Below are 22528 nucleotides of genomic sequence, written 5' to 3'. Positions count from 1 at the left end.
GTTGGGGAAGCTTTTTGTCATTCTCACACATTTCTTAATCTTTGTTTCAAAATTAATTAATTAACATTCAGTTATCACCTGGCTATTTTTTCTATGCCTTTTTAAATGTGCAGGACTTTATAATATGATTACATTTTCTTTCAATTGTTATCAAATCCGTTTATTATTATTTTTTTGTATAAATTTTGGCTGTTCTTCACAATTATATAAGCTTCAACAATAAATGAACATACGATTTATAAAATGCAGGTCAAATTCCATTGAAATACAAAATGTAGAGAAAAAAATTCATGTAATTCACTTCACGCTAAATTGCTATGACACTTGTAAGCGAAAAATGTTTCATTTTCGAAAATATGTTTACCGAAGACAGACACCAGCATGAATTACAAAATAATTCACTCGACGGAAATGATTGAAGAGATGTGTTTAATATTATCAATAGTTCTATTCATGATGGGAAGATTAGACAGTGGCACTTTTGAATACTGCCCTCTAGAGGATATCCAGTCTGAGACTAGGCACAATGATTGTTCTGTGAAGTGTCGTATAGTTTCATTCATTTAAAATTAGCGTCAAATAATAATTTCTTGTTAACAATGTGGGTTTAGAAGAAACAAATTATGAATAATATACCATTAATTTTTCCAAGATTTTCTTTGAATGGACTGATGATGTCATGTAACAATACTCACTTCCCACAATTGTCTATTTCAACGATTTTTGGTATTTACTGCGATAAGGATGGTATTCCATCCAATTCCTTTGTGTTGAATGCATTAAAATTAACTTGTCACATATTAGTAACAATGTCATTGTCACATGTTTATATTGTTCATTGTCACAATAGAATGACACATCTTTTTCTGAGTATAAACACTTATAATAATTTTATGAAAAGAAAAATACAGTCAACAACTGTCCCAATTATACCTGGGCTGGCAAAATATGTCTGGTTTCTGGAAATTCAGAATGTGTTTTTTATGCTGAAGAGGATTTAGGGACCTGTTGGGCTTTGAGAAAGAGAGAGAGAGAGTTCACTGTATATAACAAAATAGAACTATGCTAGAGTTTTAAAAGAAAAAAAAGTGGACATTGGTTACCAAAACTCTCCTCTACCACAACTTTAAAAAAAATGTTTAAATAATACTTGTATAACCAAAGTTATAAATATTGGTTCAATTTGAAGCTAGTATAAAAAATCATTCATGTATACATTCTCCGTAAGCAAGAGAGAGGCCCCAAGTGCTGAAGTCTTCACGTGTCTGCTATTTTGCCTAGAACGTGGCCTTAAACTTTCAAATTATTCATTTTTCAGATTTCGCATCCGAAATATGAGGGTTCGTAGTTGCATAGTTTCTATCTTTGTATTAACCCTACAGTGTTTTACATAATCAAAGATTATAACTCTGAAAAGTGACGATGATTTATATGACTCGATAGGCCCATCAAGCGCAATGAGAATATGTTTGACCTCCTCTTAGAGAGGCCACGAGTCTGTAGATTCGCAACCTTATTAATATCGTTGATGTCATCATTTATATGTTCATGGTTTTGCTGGAAATTATCACAACGACGGAATTGATATTAGTTGCCGTAGATAAGTCAATGAGAGGTTATAATTTAAGTCGCGTGGAATACGGTTATGATAAGTGTGCGTTGAGCTTGCTTCATCAAACTGTTGCCTTCGAAATACGACATGTTTCATATTATTGATTACATAGATGGTCTTGAATTTAACACTGTAAGTTTTATATTGCATTCATTTATGTTGGATAATTATTTCATTTTTTTAAAAGTTGTGTTAGGTGTTAAAATATTAGCTTACCATAGACGTACCTTTTCAATATGTTTTATAATAAACATTATATTGCATTGCAGTTATACAGGATCTACTGAGACTTTATGATGAAATAAATTAATATTTTGTATTAAACATTTCATCATTTAGTAGGTTGTCATTATCAGGCAGTGCAAAACTAAAATTTCAATCTGAAATATCAATCTGAAGTTTCAATCTGAAGTTTCAATCTGAAATTTCAGTCAAAAGTATATATGATGGAGTGCAATTATAATTTGAGCATAAAGAATAAGATTAGAAACAAGTCCAATAGAATTATCACGTATGATAGGGGGATTATATCTGAGCATGATATTTAAATATTAACACTTTGACTGCCAAACACGAAGATCTTCGTTTTTGGAAACACAACGCTTGACTGCCAAACACGAAGATCTTCGTTTGCGTTTTTTTACGAAATCCGGTAGATAGGTTAATTATTGGTATATACTATAAATATGGACACTATATTCGGTCTGGACCGTGATTATTTTACTTTTTGAAAGTAACTAATCTGGTTACGAACGATTGTCAAAATGGTGCCTGTCGAAATAACATACACCGCGCATCACAGTAGCGCGTACAGCGATGGTTTGGCGCATTGTGTATCGGTCGCGCGCTAGCTATGCCGCCGAAGCATTACAAGGTTTATGTGGATTGGCATGTTTGTTTGTTATCTGAATAAAAAATAATGGATGAATTTTCAATATGAAGTCTTTAATTTTATTATTGTATGTATACCCTAATTGTTTTGGTGTTTCACTGTAAGTGGCCGTGTTTCACGCAACAAACTTGTTTAGAAATGGTATGAATATTATCATCAGTTTACTAGCTAGGCTAGTAGTATTAGGCTATAGCCTAGGCCTAGTCGTAAAACGGTTCCGGACCAACTTTAGGCCTAGTTAACTAGGCCTGGTGTCTTTACTATGTGGATTTTGGCGAAACATTGATGTAAGATTTATGATTTATAAAATGTAATACATTTTTCGGTAGTGAAAACTTGTTTTTATAGGCCTACCGGTGCCGTGTAAGTAACTTTTTCGTTGTTTGTTGATCTCACCGGGCGATATTTTCATATTGTGATGTCTTGCACAAAATCGCGAATATCTCGACTTTCTTGCGCAAAACTACGAAAAACTCAAAAAGTGGGTTACTTTCACTTTACTATTACGATTTACATATTGCGATTTGAAAATCGTTCTTGGTAACATTGTAAAGCTAAAATCTTTATGATTATTTTTGTCTAAATTACATGTAAATCAGATCACATACATAGTTTCAATCAGCTTTAATAAAAACATCGAATTGGGCTATAAACGCTGGCGATGGCAGTTTCTAACTGGAAAAACCTTTGGCAGTCAAAGTGTTAAAAACTTTAATTAATTATGAAATCTTTTAACCTCATTGATAAAGTACAGTGCTTAAATTTAATGACAACGCGTCACTACTGATAAATACACTGGTAGATGCAGTATCAGTTCAATTTCATTTTGACATTTTTACGAGCTAAGCTGATATTTTTCGGCCATTAGTGAGAAAATTTGAATTGTCCGGACGGACGGAAGCCAATTTACTTTTGCATTGTGGTGTTGTAGACATTTTGACAGTAGGTGTATTTCGTGGTAATATATGTTTGTTGAACTGTCATACTTCTTGCACATGGTGACCTATGGCTCAGATTTTTATTTTTATTATTTCCGGACGAAGTAAAATTTATTCACAACACCAGTATATTATATATAATTCGTCACCAGGATATATTGGTGTGTTAGGGTATTCATGTTGAATTACTTTACGGATTAGTAAACAACAATCAACTACTGAACTACAATTGTACAACTTAACATTTTGTTGTTTACATTCCAGGCCTTAAAGCTATATATTGTAAGCGGAAGCTTTTGATAAAATCATTTGAATCAGGATTTAGAACCCAATAAGTCAAGTGATACTGTAGCATACATGTTTTAATTATTGTAAAAAACGTATTATTTATTGTTGGGATTGCGTTGTTGTTAACACTGTCAAAATGTTGTCGATTAAAGCGAAAAATCGTCTTTTAAAACATTCGCCGTTGGTTCTTCGAAAGAGATCAAACTCATTGCCAGAAGTCTATTCAAGGTACTAAACATTTTTGTTTTAATTATGCTAACCGTTTAACCTAACCGAAAGCTTACTTGGATTTATTAACCGTTTTTTCTTACTTAAGCTTTGTCTATCAATACCATATTTAAGCATATCACTACCATATCTAGGCACATCATACTTTTTTTGTCTAGTAGTAGTTTGATAGTGTAGATAGAACCTTACACAAAAACACCCTTAAAATTCTCTTACAGTATCAATAGTGAATATCACTTAAGGGAAAACAATATCAATATTTATTGACTTATTTATGGGAAACATCTCACTTAAGTTAGATTGGTACATACAGCCATTGGTAGACTTGCCCCAAGTATGTATTTATTGTCATTTTTATGTTAGTCCACCAGTCAACGTTTTAATTTAAGCTCAAGTAGTACATATGAAACGCCATATGTGCCAAATTATTTATCTTTTTACTAAAATTAAGTCAAAACTCTGTCTAGAAGTTAGACTAAGCCATTGGGTCAAATTGTTTTTACTGGCCAAAAAATTATTTTAAAAACTGATCACGCATCTAATTCAGTGAACATTTAAGGGTTTCTCTTATGGTGTATTCATTTTTAAATTTTATGTGTAGCGTACTGTATATGTTGCTTCTGGCCACAGATTTCTACCATGATAATGCTTTTGTTAGTAGCTTCATACTACTACTTCAAGTGACCTACTTTTCAATTTTAAAGTTCAATTTATTTTTCTTTATTACACAATCTTATATTTTTGTATTTCAAGTAATTTTTTTTTTTTCGTTGATAGTGAACAGAATGTGTTTATAATATACCCTAAATGTACGACCATAAGTACGTGACATTATCAAAATGCCTGTCAGCCAGTATTATCTTCTAGGATATGTGATGAAATGCGAATATTGACTTGAAATGTTTCCTTCGGTTACTTGTAAACTCTCGCTGAATTTTTATCCAAGTTGCGTCTAATGGGAAATGTTGATATTAAGAACGTTATGTATTAATTTTTAAATTTCTATAGTATATTAGTTTTTTGAAATTGCTAGCTTTGATCTATTTCAATTCAATTCAATTCAATTCAACTTTATTTCAGACAAACTGTCCATATGAAACATATAAATACAATAAAAAATAATACAAAGCATTATGTGACAACCGTCATGGAGAGAGGACTAATAATTATTTGTTGACATATAGTGCCTCTTAAAATACATGGGATTTATTGGATGTAGACTGTAGACATTATTATATTATTGATTACTATAGTTTACAAACAACACATTATTATGGCTATACTGATACTAGTTAACACACGTAAAAGTATACATGAGATTATATATACAAAAGTTCTATCCATTTTCTATGCAACTTTGAATCTTTTAGAATACGAGAAAAAACACATGTAATTAAAGTATTACAGCTTTTTTAAATTTTTGTTTTTAAAATTGATTTGTATAAGTTTTAAATATAATATACTTAAACTTAAACAATTATTTATTGTTATTATTTTATTATATATTATATGCGTAGCCATTGTTCATGGTTTTAATCATTATTGTTATCTTATCGTTTTTGTCATCTATGTCATAAAGATGATGATGTCATGATCATTGTGATTTATCTGTAACATCGTCATCGTTCTCCAGAAGGATAACAACCAAATTGTCACAACATTCTTTTTGTTTTTCAACCACCTAAAGTTGTTTATTCACCATATTTTCAAAAATGTCACATCTTTTTTTGTATATAACAATATTACATATTTTTTTACAGAAACATTAACATATCATAATTAATTTATCACTATCATTATCATCTTTATCCTACCATTGTAATATTCATTATTATCATTAATATTTATCAATCAATTTATTGGAATCAAACAATTCTTGAATTCTGAATGAAAAAGATAATAAATTAAAAGATTTCATACCATAATTAATTTATGTTTTAATAATTTCAATAACTAAAATTGAAATATAGATAGTATTTTGTGAAAGACTAGTTAGATTAAACTACATTATTAGAATATGTTCAATACTACTTGAAGCCACTTCCGCCCCTGTCGGCAATTATGATTCACAAATACATTTGATAATCCCGTAAGTGATTGGTTATGTAAACGCATTTAATACAAAAAAATGTACACCGCTTCATGTTCTTTTCCTGTCAATGGTGTTATCTAGTGTTTCGTGTTTAGAAACAAGACACTGTCTGTCACAGCTTGGTCCCTGTCGTCTCAAAACATAATATAATCGATGTCTTGCTGGGTTGTTAGTATCGGAACACTGGTTGAAATCCCAACAGTATTTAATCTTACTGTTATAGTGTGTACTGAAAATGTGGTCGTAAGATATATTGAAACTATAAAAAGAAGATTTTGTCTTCATCTGGTTACCAATGGTTCTGGTAAGTACATCAGAATCCATCTTTTTGGGACACCCCTATTCAGGGGACTGTCTAATTCATTGGACACCCTATTTAAGGGACACTCTCCTGTGAAACGAACTGTCAATGTATGTCTTTTAACACTATGGCAAACTGCTATTCTGGAGACACCTCTATTATGGGGACACTTTATTTGGGTGTGGAATATGTCCAGTTATTAGGTGGTCTACTGTCAGTATATTTGGTTTTAAAAATGTTGAATTCATTGTAATATTCATTTCCTATGTGAACAATGGATGGTAGATTTTGAGATGTTGTTAAATGATCATAATCATCATCATGGGAATTACATTTGTGGTAAAAGATTACTTGGCATGACTCAATATGTTAGACATGACTCAACATAACTGAATAATATTGATAATGTTCCTAGAAACCGATGATTATGATTCTTAGGCACATCCAAGGGCCCCCACCCCCACCCCCTCTTTAATTTGAAAATTATAATGCAAAAATAAGACATTAGATAAGTTCAGCAGCATTTCATTTCACCATGTTTATCGAACCCCCAAACCCATCAGCCCCAATCCCCCACCCTCTCCTCTTCGTCTCCACCCTCTCCTCTTTGCTCTCACCCTTTCTTCTTCGCCCCCACCCCCATTGTTACACTTGGTTGGCTTTTAATTTTCCCATGGTAATCGGAATACAACCTAACAGAAATACGTTTAAAGTAGGAGTTCTCAAAAATAAATAATTATTACTACCAGCAAATGGGAATGAATATGAATTTATTCAGTGGTCTGTCGATTCACATGTTTTATATTAAACTCACACTTATTTTATTATAAGTAATAAAATAAATGTCCAAAAGACCTTTCTTTCTCTCTTTGGCCTCCCACTTTTTCCCACCTAATTCTCACCACCACAACCCCCCCTTCTCCGCGACTCTTTCCTCTCCCCTTTTTCCCTCTCCCCTTTTTCATCCTCCCCTTTTTCATCCCCCTTTTAATAATCGGTAAATTTAAATTCAACCAAAACCATATTAGACAAAATGTTATAATATCTGAATCAATATACATTATATCTGCTACTTAAACGTTAACCAATTGTTAAAAAATCAATATAATACAAGAATATGTTTATCTTTCATTTACATAATATTTTATTATATAATTTTTTTGCAATATACTAGAATTCGAATCAATAAAAAAAAACATAACAATCAATGATTTTTTTTTTATATGCACCTTGTATTGCACACTTCTTTCTACCAATGCCCTACCTACGCCCATATTTGGAATATCCGATTGTCTTCTCTTCCTGTAGTAGAATCGAAACCTCAAGCAGGAAATTCTCTTCCTGTTGCAATTCCGTTCAAATTCTCGAGCATTGTAAAACAAGTGGTTTTTTTTTTCATTCGCAATTGTTATGGTCTTGCTTATTATTTGATATATATTAGGAATCAAAATGGCTCAGGGTAAGATAATATGTTTTATTTTGTAAATATTGCTATCACTATGTACTTTAATCGTTTAAATATATTCTACTTTCGATGGTAATCTAGTGTTTGGTTTGCCTAGGCTGATTGTTTAAAGAGCTGGTAGAAACATGATCGAAAGTGCATTGTTTTATCAGAGTTGAATCAAGTGTATCAAAATCCACGTTTGACGACATGCTTGAAGGAAGTACGTCCTGATGCTTCCCTGTTGTTATGCTCGCATACATGTATTCCCTCCTACAATATGCTCACAACCCTGTTTGCTTGTCTGCCCATGTACAAGATATCTGATACAAAACTCTTAGCACAATTTCATTACATTTTTCCCCTGTTTCAGATTCATTTATTCCCTCCTACTGTATGCTCACAACCATGTTTGCTTGTTATGTCCATGTACAAGATATCTGATACAAAACTTGTAGCAAAATTTAAATACATTTTTTTCACCGATTCAGATTTATTTATTACTTCATCCAATATTTATACCATGTTTGCTTGTCTGTTGGTCCATGTACTAAATATCTATACAAGAGTTATTGGTGAATCTTTATGGCATTTGATTTTCTAGATCAGACACCCATTAATTATTGAGAAAACTAGAAAATAAATGGTTTCTTCTGTGTTTAGTGTCGAATTAATTACCATGTCGATCGAAATAGCTTCTATAATCTCTTCAATTAATAGATTCTGAGAATCTGTACAATATAAACAAATCATTTTTTTTTAAAATATTAAAGCTAGATTGCGCATATAACAATAGAGTGGTCCTAGAAAGAGGTGGTCTTTAGATAGGATCTACTAAATACTTATAAATTAAGTATGAGTATTATGTTTTGAGTGACCCTGTCAGAAAATATCCGGATGTTAATAATTATTGCTTTCTCTGATTCTGATTAACTGTATAGTTTAATTGAGGATTTTATTCAAGGTAGAGCTGATGTATTTTTTGCAGGTATTTTCTATAACAATATGGTGTTCTTAGCTTCTAGGTTTTTCTTAAAGATAACATAATAATCACCTATATCCAAAAAGTGTGCTATAGTGTGTATAAAGTGTACATAGTGTATATAGTGCGTCTGACAAGTGTACATAGTGTATATAGTGCGTCTGACAAGTGTAATGCATCCAAGTGTATATAGTATATTCAGTTTATATTCTTCAAGTTCATATTCTTCAAGTGTATGTAGTGCATGACAAATGTAATACATCCAACAAGTGTACATAGTGTATATAGTGCGTCTGACAAGTCACAGTGTACATAGTGTATATAGTGCGTCTGACAAGTGTACATAGTGTATATAGTGCGTCTGACAAGTGTACATAGTGTATATAGTGCGTCTGACAAGTGTACATAGTGTATATAGTGCGTCTACAAGTGTAATGCATCCAAGTGTACATACTGTAGTATATTCAGTGTGTTCTTCAAGTGTATGTAGTGCATCTGACAAATGTAATACATCCAACAAGTGTACTGAGTGTATATAGTGCGTCTGACAAGTGTACATAGTGTATATAGTGCGTCTGACAAGTGTACATAGTGTATATAGTGCGTCTGACAAGTGTAATGCATCCAAGTGTACATAGTGTATATAGTGCGTCTGACAAGTGTACATAGTGTATATAGTGCGTCTGACAAGTGTACATAGTGTATATAGTGCGTCTGACAAGTGTAATGCATCCAAGTGTACATAGTGTATATAGTGCGTCTGACAAGTGTACATAGTGTATATAGTGCGTCTACAAGTGTAATGCATCCAAGTGTACATACTGTAGTATATTCAGTGTGTTCTTCAAGTGTATGTAGTGCATCTGACAAATGTAATACATCCAACAAGTGTACTGAGTGTATATAGTGCGTCTGACAAGTGTACATAGTGTATATAGTGCGTCTGACAAGTGTACATAGTGTATATAGTGCGTCTGACAAGTGTAATGCATCCAAGTGTACATAGTGTATATAGTGCGTCTGACAAGTGTACATAGTGTATATAGTGCGTCTGACAAGTGTACATAGTGTATATAGTGCGTCTGACAAGTGTACATAGTGTATATAGTGCGTCTGACAAGTGTAATGCAGCCGACAAGTGTACATAGAAGTACATACTGTGTACACATTACACCTGACAAATGCACAGAATATATATAGTGCATCTGACAAGTGTAATAGTGTCTAACAAGTGTACATAGTGTATATAGTGCTTAGTGTATGGCTATTAATTAAATTTGAACAAATAAACTTCCTCATAAGTGTCCATTATCAATATCATGTGACTTATTAAAATAAGGATGCATAATTATAATACATAGCTGCCATACCGTACTATTCATCAGAGTTTATGTGGATTATGAAATTGGATAATTGTGTCAATGTTATCTGTCTCAATTTACTCGTTTTTGATTAATAATTTATTCCATCCTTGCAACCTACCTTAAATTTCAATCTGGATTTGATCTCATTAAAATAATATGACCCTGATTTGGATCAAAGTATGAATGTTAATTTTGACTACAAATAAAGGATGTAATTAATTTAAAATTACTGGTATGTTCTTATTCATTTATTGCTTATTTAAATGATAAATATATAATGAATGATTGATAAATTTAATTGGATTTATTAGTAATAATTTATATTGATTGATTAATCAATACAATTTGATTGGATTGATATCTAATCAGGCATATTGATTGATCCATATGTTTGATTTGATTGATTGATCAGTAATTAGCATATTGATTAATATTGATCAATGTACATTTGATTCAATAACTTTCGTTAACCAGTCAATCAAATACACTGATAAATTGATGAGCAAGTTAATTCGATAAATAAATAATTGTATATATTAATTAATTGATTGATGACCAATACATGGTTTATTGATTGATTGATCAAATGATTGGCTTATTAGCTTAGAAATATTTATTACTAAAATCTACACAGTAAACATATCACATTACTATATTATACAATACAATAATATATTGTACTAATACAATGTGAACAGATGTTTTAGCAGTCAATTCAGTTCTTTTTTATTTACCAGCCTGTATGGAATTACCACAATTAGGGGGCTTATTCATTGTGACCTTGGTAAGGTGCTTTTACAAGACACATCCAGTCTCCAGTGACCTCCCTTTAAATCCTTATGTAGTCTCAAATTCTACAAACAAAACTTCAGATATACAAATATTAACAATGCCTAAAATCAACCTATTTATAATAATATATGCATAATTGGTAAACCTATTGTTTTTTTCATTCAACGTTTATGCATAATGAGGAAATTTAAGGGTATTTTATTGCTGTTTTATACAGTATAGTAGTTTATGAAGGATTTATGCTTGTGGTAGATTGTAGCCTAATACAGTTATTAGCTGTGTAAGCCAGCTGTCTTGGTAAAAGGATTTATATGGCAGGGTCATGTTAGGGCAACTGTTTAGGCATCAACAGTAGGCTCAGAGGAGAATGTTACATCCTGGAATAAACACTGCAAGCTTAGCCTAGCTGCCAAGTTTATAGTCTGCTAAAAAACAACCCTGATTTCCATTTTGGTAAATTCTGGAAACAAAAATGTACAGGAATCATGGTAAGAAATAGGGATTTATCTTTATCTGTTATTAATAATGTTTCTTGGGTTTTATTAGATTCTCATGGTGTTAAGTTTCATGTGCGTTTTAAATATGAAGTTTCCAGGCTAGCAAGAATGTGTGTAGGTGGTTGAGGAAAGAGGGAATTAATTGACACTTTGCAAGCTTGTTATTCACCATGGAATAGACTATAGTAGGCCTACAGATTATATACATAGAGCTAAACTGTTTTCTTTTCGAGCAACTTGTTTGTTTGTTTACATCGGATTCCTAATGAGATACTGTAATCAAAATATTCAATACTGATGATAGTCTTTTTGGAAAAAGTACATTTACAGTGGTAGTTGTTAGTTTAGACAGAAAATGATTAAATTTAACAATTATATTTAAAGACCCCTTCCCTGCAATTTTGGACGTTTTTTGGAAAATAATACATATATATCACTTTAAAAACATTAAACCATGTCATTCCTTGTCTTAAATGTACGTTTTATGGTAAATTATGATAAAAAAGTGAGAAACAATGCACTACCTAAGTAGCTCGCGGCGATCGACCTCTCGTGGACGGTCTTAGCCTAGCCTAGCTAGGCTTAGTTTTGTAGGCCTAGCTGGTAAACATCGGTAACGTACGAACATCGTACGCTAGCTATATACCTAGCCTGACGTTGTATAGTTGCTGCATTAATTGTCTTTCTATTTTTGCCAGACTCCGTTGATACAAATTGGGGAAAACCCGGTATTTTCGCTGAAAAGTTAGGAGTCTTCCATTTGTTTTGGCCTCACGATCGATCGAAAAGTGGGCGAATTACAGGTGAAAAACAAAAATATCAATCCGCGCACAATGCATTTTGGGATTTATAGCGGGCCGCTATAATTATTAGAATCGACTTATTTTTCACATTTTTAACCGTTTAAAGACGAAAAAAGTTATCGCAATAGGATCATATAGTATTATTTTTACATTAAATATAGTTTGTGATCTTAAATTAGATCTAAAAAACGTAGGGAAGGGGGCTTTAAAGAAAGAGTTTTCTACAGTTAAACTGTAAACCTAATAATTAAGTATCTGGACAGTAAAGGCTATCAAATAAGGCTGGATAGACATCTTTTACTTACTACCTTCACACAATTACATCCTTCATTATACCTGTTACTAAAAACTTGTTTCTTTAAACCAATACTACTGTACAACTTGTTTAAAATGGTGTACTACATTATTCTGTGATTACAAAAGTGTCAAACATTTTAAGAAAGTAGATGTTTAGACAGAAGGTATCATAGATTTAGAAACACAGAAGTTCCACAGGATTAGCCACTAAGTCTTTAACAACTTTAAGTTTTGAGAGTCTATCATGTTTAGAAAACCTCATAGAAGGTGACTAAATTTAGGGCACTTAATTGCATTGTTTTGATCTGTGTTTACATTGCAATCTGATTAAAATCCTTGTGAAGAGTTTTAATTAATTGTTAAATTATTTATTTTGGTATACCATAAGCTTTTAAACACTTGAGCAAACAAACTTATGTTTGAAGTTGAGTTGAGGGAAGCATATTTATTATTACCCATTATTAAAACTTAATGTGGTCATTGACATATAAAACAATAACCTTGCATTCAATTTGATCATAGGACAATAAAATTTGCCTTTAAAAGTTGAAAAACAGGGTCGCTCAGTCAAAAGTGTTTTTTTTTTGTAGTAAAATTTGTGTTATTGACAAATGACTAATACATCTATTCTTACTAGAATAATAAACCAAAAGTTAAAAACTGAAATTAGAGGGTGATATAGAAAAAAACAAATCAATCCAATTTTTATTAAGAATCATGGTGGTTTAAGAAAATAGAATAGTTTTCTCTGAAAAATTAAGGTAAACTTTATATATGCACTCTAGTGTATTGTTTTCTAATTTTCAAATTTTTTTGGTGGTTTTTTAAATGCTCAATCGCCAAGAAATGTTCAATCATCAAAAAAAGAAAGAAAAAAAACTTTTTTTGTAACGCTGCAATGAAGAAAAATTAGATTGAAAGAGACGGCACCATCCACTCTTCCCATCCTCTCAGTACTGCCTGTTCTTTTTGTTTGCTTTCTCGGACATACACAATGTAGGCGTTATGAACTTTATATAGAAGTTCAAATACATAAAGTTTGTAATAATCACATACATATTTAAAATACGGGTAGATAATTTTAGCTCTTTTGTTTTAATAACCCTTCAGGCTGGTGCCACAATATATTTTAAGTTATTGTTTTATGAGAGACTCTCTCTTTTATTTTACCAAAGGAAGGAATTGATCAAACTTTAATTTTTTTGATTTTGTTTGTGTTTAAATTCATACCATTAGCTAGGATTTTTACAGAAGGGTTCGTTTTCCAACAAAAGGTTTTTTTAAAGCTCACTTTAGAAAAAGGTTCGCCCTGTAAGATAGTGTCCCCTTAATAGGGTTGACCACTGAATAGGAATGTCCAAAGGAAGGGTTTTACATTTCAAATAGTGGTCAATACTCCAGTTCATAGATCTTTTAATTGAATTGTGGCAAGGAGAGAATGTGTTTACAGTTGTATATGAGGAAGTGTTTCAATTTCATGTGATGATGATTGAGATGAAAGATGATTATTAACAGCCATCTGTCATAGTTTGCTTAGTTTGAATTCTTGGCATTTTCTGATTTGATTGGACTTATCCGCTAATAAGACACTCTCGCTCATCTGAGAACTCTGATGATGAGGAATATTGGAGAATGGTAAGAGTGGGTATCATTGGTACGTGTAATTAAACCCACGTTTTCCACAAGATTTTATATGCAAATTAAAACTGTTGGTTTATGTAAATCCATAGTAACATTACCATCTGAATTCTAGTTTCATAGGCGGATCTAGGATTTGTTGTAACAGAGGAGCAGTAACATATAAATATTAATAGTCTGTCAAAAATATTCAATTTTCAATGCACAAACAATCAGTTCTTTTTTGAACAAATTCCCTCCTTTTGTAAATTTAACCCAATTTATTTCGAAATTTCTTAGATCATCTTTTTGGAATTGGCGCTATAAAAATATTTGATTATTATTATTAATGTCCATTGAAATAAAAAAAATTAATTGTAATTATAATCTCATCGCAAAATAGTTTTGATAACTTTCATGATGTAGGTTTCAAACCATCACTGGTATTTATGTTTTCATAATTTTGCCCCTCATGACGCAAATATGATATTTTTACTGAATTCATTGCATTGGTGCACGTTTACACACTCGTAAATCACTCATACCAACTTTATATTTCAAAACTAAACATTCATATTTGATTTATAATATATTCATTTAACAAAACTAATTTTCCAAACATTTTTCTGACTAGGAAATAGTTTTCTTGCGTTGTACTTTTTTACTAAATTAGTTTATTTTAATATTAAAATGTTTGTTTTGTTGGAGGTGTTCAACCCATGGAGGTGTTCAACCTGTGTATTTTATTAAGTAGTAAACAAATTATGAAACAAATGCACCTGGTTTCAAATTGCAATCAATTCTTTAAAACATCTGTATATATCCAGATGTTCTCCTTATTTTACTTGAGGGGTAAGGAATGACCTCAGAACAGCTGGGGTCACTAGTGCTCCAAAACACGCGTGTTCACACAACATGTGAAGTCACATGCATGTAATTGACTCTGTTATTACCTGGACGGCTGTAAGCCTCCTACACCCGACTCGGACTCTTGTTAGAACGGAGTGCAGTGTTGTTATTACAGCATCGTTTACCTGCACTGCAAAGCCCTCAGTTATTGTATCATTTAACCACGCTCTCTGAAGCTTTTATCTTTTTGCTAATCTACTTTTAATGGATCAACAACTCTCAAACAATGTTCTTGCTGTAACTTTACAAAGAGCTTAGGAATTCAAGTGATAGGTTACTACTACTAGAGAAAAAACTCTGTTGCTCGTTTCAGCGTATAATCAGATTTGATATGTGGTTAGACCTGACCTTTTCACCAATCACTACCACTATCATTTGCTTGTTGGTTACTGCAGTGCTAGGATGCTTTGGTTTTGACTGGGAGTCTTTTAATTCTTTTTGAGTGTTACATCCTATTCTATGAATAGGACCAATATTAATGGATTTTTAGATAAGGAATGCACAAACTATCATATCCAAATATGAAGGAAGGCGTACGATTAATCAGATACACAAAGTAAGTGGATTTTTATAATCGATGATGGTATTAGGATTATTTAAGATTTCAAGGGATTTCCTTTGAGAGCGTTTTAGGATTAGTGAAACTGCATGTTTCTTATCTTAGATACATCCAAGATGCATGGTCACTCTCACAAATAACAATTTACATTTATCATTGCAACTTATAATATAAGAAAATGCAACAAAAATATTTATAAATTTTAGAGTTTTAAAGTCAATTAAAGTTTTAAATTATTTGTTTTATGATATTTTGGATTTAAGCAAAGAAAATTGCCAGTAATTACTTATACCAAGTAGGCTTTCCATACTTTCTTCATAAAGCAAATGCTTAAAGATAAAAGAATATTTTGTGATGTTCCATTTTCATAATAACAGCAGTAGCTTCAAATTATGGTTTTATTAAATTGGATATCTGAGATGTTTTTTTTTATATTTGATTCTAAACCATGTTAAATTACTACTGTGTCCTAGAAATTTAGAAAGATAAGTTATTAGCTCACTTAAATCATAATTGTTTTATATTTAGACAAGCATATGTGTAAACATGTCTTAGTTGAACTTTAAATGTAGGCCAATCAAGCAATTAACAAAATAAAGAAGCACACAAAGAGACAAACCTTAAGGGCCATCACGTGTAAACATAATTGATTGTCCCACTTAATTAAATCAATTAGTTCAGTTTTTTTAGTTTAAAAAAAAAGTAGTTTTAAACAGTCTCTTGTATTTAAATTTCATGATGACTGTTTCTAACTTAATATTTCTCACTAAACCTATTTGTCATCAAATTTATTTGTCAATAAATTTATTTGTCACCAAATATATTTTTCGCCAAACATTTTGTCTGACCAAATTTACTACTGTAATTGTCCCTGATTAAGGGTTGACCGTCCTGTTAAACATAATATTTTTTTCCTTTTTAGTTTCACAAAGTGTACCCTTAAGGTTGTCCCAAAGGAAGAGGTTCTGCTGAGTAACAATTATTCATAAAAAAAACTATATTATAAAAATATATTTTATATAGAGTAACTTGTCTCTGTAAGAAGACTACAGAAGTGAACTTTCTGGTTTCCAAATGTCAGCTCCATCTGTTGCTCCAATTATTAATTAATTATCAACAACATGAGGTATTAATGTTTGAACAGAAAATAAAGAATAACAATATATAGGTTATACTAATAAACAATGCTTGGTTAATACTGACACATAAATAAATAGTTTTTTAACATTTTCAAGTACATACTTGTACAAGTTCTTTATAGTTAGTATACTGTACGTGCTGTTATGCCAAGTATTAGGAATTAGTATTCTACAAGAAGCTTCAAGCACTATCACTGTTACATTTGATTATACGGTCTAATGGTAGGGCATCTACATATTAAGCAGAAGATTCTGTGTTCGAGCCCACAGGGTATCGCTTATTTAATTCTTAAGATGTTTTCAATATTTACTGTTTCATATTCAATTAGTTTTTCCTGGTTGATTTTGAGATTCTTTTTAAACAAATGTTTACTATTGAACTTAAAACTTTTTCATTTGGTTTTTAATGAAGTGTTTCTTAAATAGTAAAATATATCTTTATTTAATAACTATTACTCTAGGAATAGGCTTATACATCCCAGAGTGGGCTTATCAAATCAGCAAAAATACTAAAACATGCCTGTCTGTCAATACCTATTCATTATGTAAACCTTGTGTTGTTTTTTCTGATGAAAGTGTAAGAGTCATTGAAACTAGAACAGAATTATTTCAATTAAATCGTAGACGTAGTATCGCCTTATAAATCAGCGTGGTAAATTTCACATTTAACTTCCTTTTACTCAACCCTTTAAACTTAATTACAATAGAATCAGTCAACATTAATTGTAAAATGCAATCAAATGTTTAAATAGAACATTATTGATAATAGAATAAGAGCATGTTTTCTCAATTTCCGTTGTTGCAAGTATTTTTTATTACCGTTATAATCCATGCAACTGAACTTAAATTACGCAGTTGACAGATGAGGTTTTTAGTGGTATTCAAACTTGGTTGTTAAAATTCTTGCTTACGAATGCAAAGTATTTGGTTCAATCTTTTCTATACCACAAATTGTGTTAAATTAGTAAAATGGAATGGAAAATCCATATATTCGGGGCAGTTGCAAACGCAGTGTGCAAAGGCCCCTGGTTTAGGACTTTCTAAGGGGTCCTCCAACACTGGGAAGTTACCCTGGAGCCCTGTAAGCTCTGAGGCCCTTGGTTTAGCCAGTGAGTGCTCATAGTTGCGCTACAGATTTGGGCTTGCCCAGGTCCAGTGAATGCTTTGAATAGTGGCCAATTCACTTTTCGGATTTTTGCATTTGGGAGTGTATTGATGGACTACTGTAGTAGTAATATGCAGACAAAAAGATTATAGATACAGTGATGTCATCATTTTTTTCATTACCACCCTTGATAAAACTAAATCCATCCTATTAATATCCAAATAATATTAATTCAGGTATTTTGTTATCAATTTTTGTGGTATGAATTTATCGTCCTAATATTTGTAATTGCTAAAATGAGTCATATTAACATTCTTTTGTGTTGACTATTTAAATACAATTGTTATCTTGAAAAGTCTTACCTGTTTACCTGGAGAACCCACCCAGGTGTACACAGGTGAGAGGGAGATAATTCACTCTATTGAGGTATTTATTATATTTGTAAATTTAGCAATACTTATTGTGTATTCTTAAGTCCTTATTTTGGTATAACTTAATTTAAAAAAGGATCGTTATGAGACAATGCATTGCTTTCTAATTTATGACTCTAAAACAGCTCCACATATTCTTCTTTAACTTCTGTATGTTAATGGTTACTGCCTTTGTTGAACTGTTATTTAAATAACGAAGAAGAGAGAAAGAACCATACATCCATGTTTACACAAATGGAAAAATTTGTACATGAAGTGTTTTTTCTATGTTTGTTTATAGTTTGCGTACAATGTTGTCAAATTTACATAACAACAACAACTTTCTATATTGTTTATCTTGTCTTATTCAATACCTTTAAGGTGTTCAGTTTGATACAGCAACCAAAAGCTTGCGATCTTCTCAAGCATGCTAGAGGTTTTAAACAAACATCGCACGCTTTTGTTAGCTTATGCGCTGTCTGTTCGGTATTGTTCCTATCAGAGATTTGTGTTATCACTAAAGTATTGTCCAAATATTTTCTAACACCCTTCAGTTACATTGATTTCCTTAAGTGTTATTGACAAAACTATTTATATACCAATTGTGGAAGGAAGATCGAAGTACGTGTTTAGACATAAAAAAGGAAATTGTTCAAAATCATTTACAATAGTTTCTTTTAGGATTAAACGAGTACAGTTAGTAATTGTGAGAAATACAGTTGTTACATTGAATTCTAGGGCAAGGTTGTAAGACCCACATAAAACTAAAAATTCAAATCATTGATGGAAAGGCAACGGAGGATAGTGGTGAGAAGATATATTGAGGGATTTATTTATGCATAATTTATAAATAAATTTAATTCTTATATCATTTGATTGTTTCATTCTCTAATAATCAATACTACGGTATCTGAAAACCAGAAACTTTAAAACCAGACTTTACTTTAAGTCCCAAAAGTCTCAAAATTCTTTTTCAGACAAAAAAAAAACAGACATATAGTAGGTCATTTAATGAGGTCATCATTTTTAATTTTTAACTACATATTTTTTTAATAATTAAACAAAATTTCATGAACTATACAAAATATCTTTCCATGATTTTTTTTTAAATTTAAAATGAATTAAACAGAAATTTCTTTCTTTATATATTATATCTGCGTTTGTTTCTTGTATATCATTATTTAAAGTCAAGGCGTCAGTGGTTTGTGTGGTATCGAGAAGTCTATTTTGATAACTTGGTAATTTTATAGGATATAAATACATTTGAAATAAAATGTAATCATTATTTTCATAATGATTATATACTTTTGTTTTTATTTTCAAAAATTAAAAAAAAATAATTTTTTGTTTTGCAGGAGGAAGAACATGGATGTGCAGTTGTACTGTGAGGATCATGTTCCTCTAAAACCAACATCACCAGATGTCGATGTAAGTATTTTTATTTTTTTTTGGTATAATTAAACTGCAAACCTAGAATATTCCATGTATTACTACATACTAAAATTTTGAATCATAACTTGGTTACCACTAGCATGTAACGCTAGAACGTTCGCACAACGCAACCTAGTTGACCAATGACAAGCGACAGTTTGATTAATCCAACACTTGTAATTGGTCAAACTACTTGAGTTGTAATTACGTTCTTGCATTGTGTCAAAGTGGGAACCAAGCTTTATGTTGAAATCCAGGCTTGTGAACATGAATGAAGAGAAATATCTGTTTCAACACTAAACCAACCCCTATTATATTGAGTAAACATCCCTAATGGATAGTCTGTTTGGTCTAGAAGGTGTCCCGCCCTTAATCAAGGGTCTATCTACTGTATTAATATAGTTAGCATCAAAATCTTATTTATTCATATCAAAGTATTTACTGCACTGTTCTTTAGAGGTGATTGAATATCGAATACTCGATATTTCAATTTTTACAGAAAGTCATAACAGATGCCAAAAGTGGTTTGCAATGATTATTTAATGACGACATTAAATCTGCAGTTACACATGCATTATCCTCTTGCCGAGTGCGAAACAATTCCCGAGGGTTGTTTGCAATGATGATAGATTTCAGCCAGGGGAGTTAAACATAAGGAACATGTTAGTCTCTTGAACCATTTTAATAAATACTTTTTTTTTCTCTCAATCTATGGACAAAATAAACGCATCAACTGTCTTAAAGTAATTGAGCATGATATTTCTCATAGTCGGAAAATTTCCTGAAATGTAGGTTGCTAAAATGTTTATCGTGGAATTAATTGTAGTTTTACGGATTACGAGCGAGACACGCTTGTTTTATTGGTCAGCTGATAATGTTGTGCTTGACTTACAGAAATAATTCGTACATAGAAAGAAATATTATGAAATTAATTACCTTTGTCTAAATTTTGTATCTTAAATAAATATAATCATAGAATTATAGTGTTTCATTAAATTTGTTATATTACTTATAATATTTTATTAAATATACATTTTTTCAAGATAGTATTTTTACAGCTTAAAATAAAATTTATTTAAATTTCTGACCGTTTCTTTCATTCTTTTAATGGGAATGATTTAGGTTTAAAAAATAACATTGAAGTATTTGCATTGTTGTTTGTTTTGCCAAAATAAAATGTAGAATAAAACAATAGTGTACTCTATTTTAGAGATCAACCTTAATTAAATGCAGTAGTCGATGTTCTCATATTATTATACAATAATATAATATGCAGATTTCTGTGTATGGAATTTTAATTTTAATAACTGAATTACAAAAACCAAATGTCAAAGACCTTGATGAGCACGTAATCACCCTGTTATAAAGTCCTATACTGTGGTCTGCATGGCCTTCCCTATAATGCCACAAACTCCATACACACACACCGTTCATGAGTGCAAAACAAATCTTTTAATCCATGCGAATGCCATTCGGAACTCTGTTGATTCCGCGATCGTGGTGTTGCTGCAGACTAGGATTACTACTCATGTCATGGACCCGTGTACATAGGGATTATACCAGCCATTACAGCGTTAATGTGTCGTCGCTGTTGTCATGGCGATAATACACCGGACGCACATATCTTTTGGACTTTCCATCTGTCCCAATAATTTTCCTAATTTTTTAGGTCGCTATTTATATATTCATTTTTGTACAACATATTAAACATTAAATTATTTATTATGGAAATTGGTAGATATAAAAACAAATTCAGTTCTATTTACATTTAATTATTTCTCACGATCATCAATTTATGACAAATTTTTTCATCAGTTTTATCTGGCCGACAAATGTATATTTTGATTAATAGTTAATTTTTAATAATTGCCTTTATTGGAATTGAAAAGTTATAATAAATCATTTTTGTACAAAGCGCCAAACTTTGAAGACAGCAAAGATAAATATGTTTAGGACAAAGAACATAACAATCGCCATACATGATTATAATTTAGCAGGTGGCGATAAGAGTACCGTACTTTAAAACCCGTAAAAAGTAATTCCCAAATCTTGCAGGTACCAAAATTGTCGAATTAAATGTTTGAAAGATTATAGAGAATGTTTTTAAAGATTGAAAAGCTTTGTCTGATGTGTATTTCATTTCTATAAATGCGAAGCAATGACCTTGTATGGTTTAGCAAAGTGTATCATATCTTTAGTGTATGTACTAGAGTGCGTATCACCAACAATAAAAAATAATTTATTTCAATGCACACCTTCATAGCATCGATTGAACTTTGCAAAAAAAGACAAAGAATAAATCATTTTATAATTGTTCAGAAATTTATTTGCTGAAGACTCTTAAACCATGAGATTAAAAGGATACAGTATTTTACATAGAGAAGTGAAAAGGTCCATAGCCATACTTGGCACTAAGTCATTTCCACTGGTGGGGCGGGTTGAGGTGCTGGAGGACAGACGAGAGGGAAAATGTAAAGATTTAAATTGAACCAAAACCAAACTACCACCTGTTAAAGTTCGCTTGTAATAGATTTGAATAAATTTACTCTCTTCTTAATAAAGAAAGATGTGGTATGTAAAACATAAACGAAATATGTTATAATACACAATAAAATTTGAAGATGATTGATTGATTTATGATGATAAATGCTTAAAAAGTAAAGAAATACATTTTTATTTATCTTTCTGCTATGATATTGGTTTTATGCCTGTAGCACAAAACTCTTAAATTTGTTTTTTTTTTTCATTTTCAAAACCATTAAACATGATTGATATATGAAAAGCATTGACTGGATTTTATTTTGTTTCTGAACTTTTTCTCACGAGAG

The 22528-nt window shown here is 31.3% G+C and overlaps 1 protein-coding gene across 3 annotated transcripts in view; it reads left to right on the top strand.

Annotated features, from left to right (window-relative positions):
- Positions 1-22528, top strand: part of LOC140045211 (uncharacterized) — a 147617-nt gene that overhangs the window by 99043 nt on the left and 26046 nt on the right. For all 3 annotated transcript variants that reach the window (XM_072090026.1, XM_072090025.1, XM_072090028.1), the window contains one exon: positions 19625-19697. In XM_072090026.1, the coding sequence (XP_071946127.1) occupies positions 19625-19697 (73 nt within the window). The remainder of the gene's footprint in view (positions 1-19624; positions 19698-22528) is intronic.

The sequence above is a fragment of the Antedon mediterranea genome, chromosome 3 (genome assembly GCF_964355755.1).
Source record: "Antedon mediterranea chromosome 3, ecAntMedi1.1, whole genome shotgun sequence".
Classification (NCBI taxonomy): Eukaryota; Metazoa; Echinodermata; class Crinoidea; order Comatulida; family Antedonidae; genus Antedon; species Antedon mediterranea.
The sequence above is the reverse complement of the archived record's forward strand: the minus strand, read 5'-3'. Positions and strand labels throughout refer to the sequence as shown.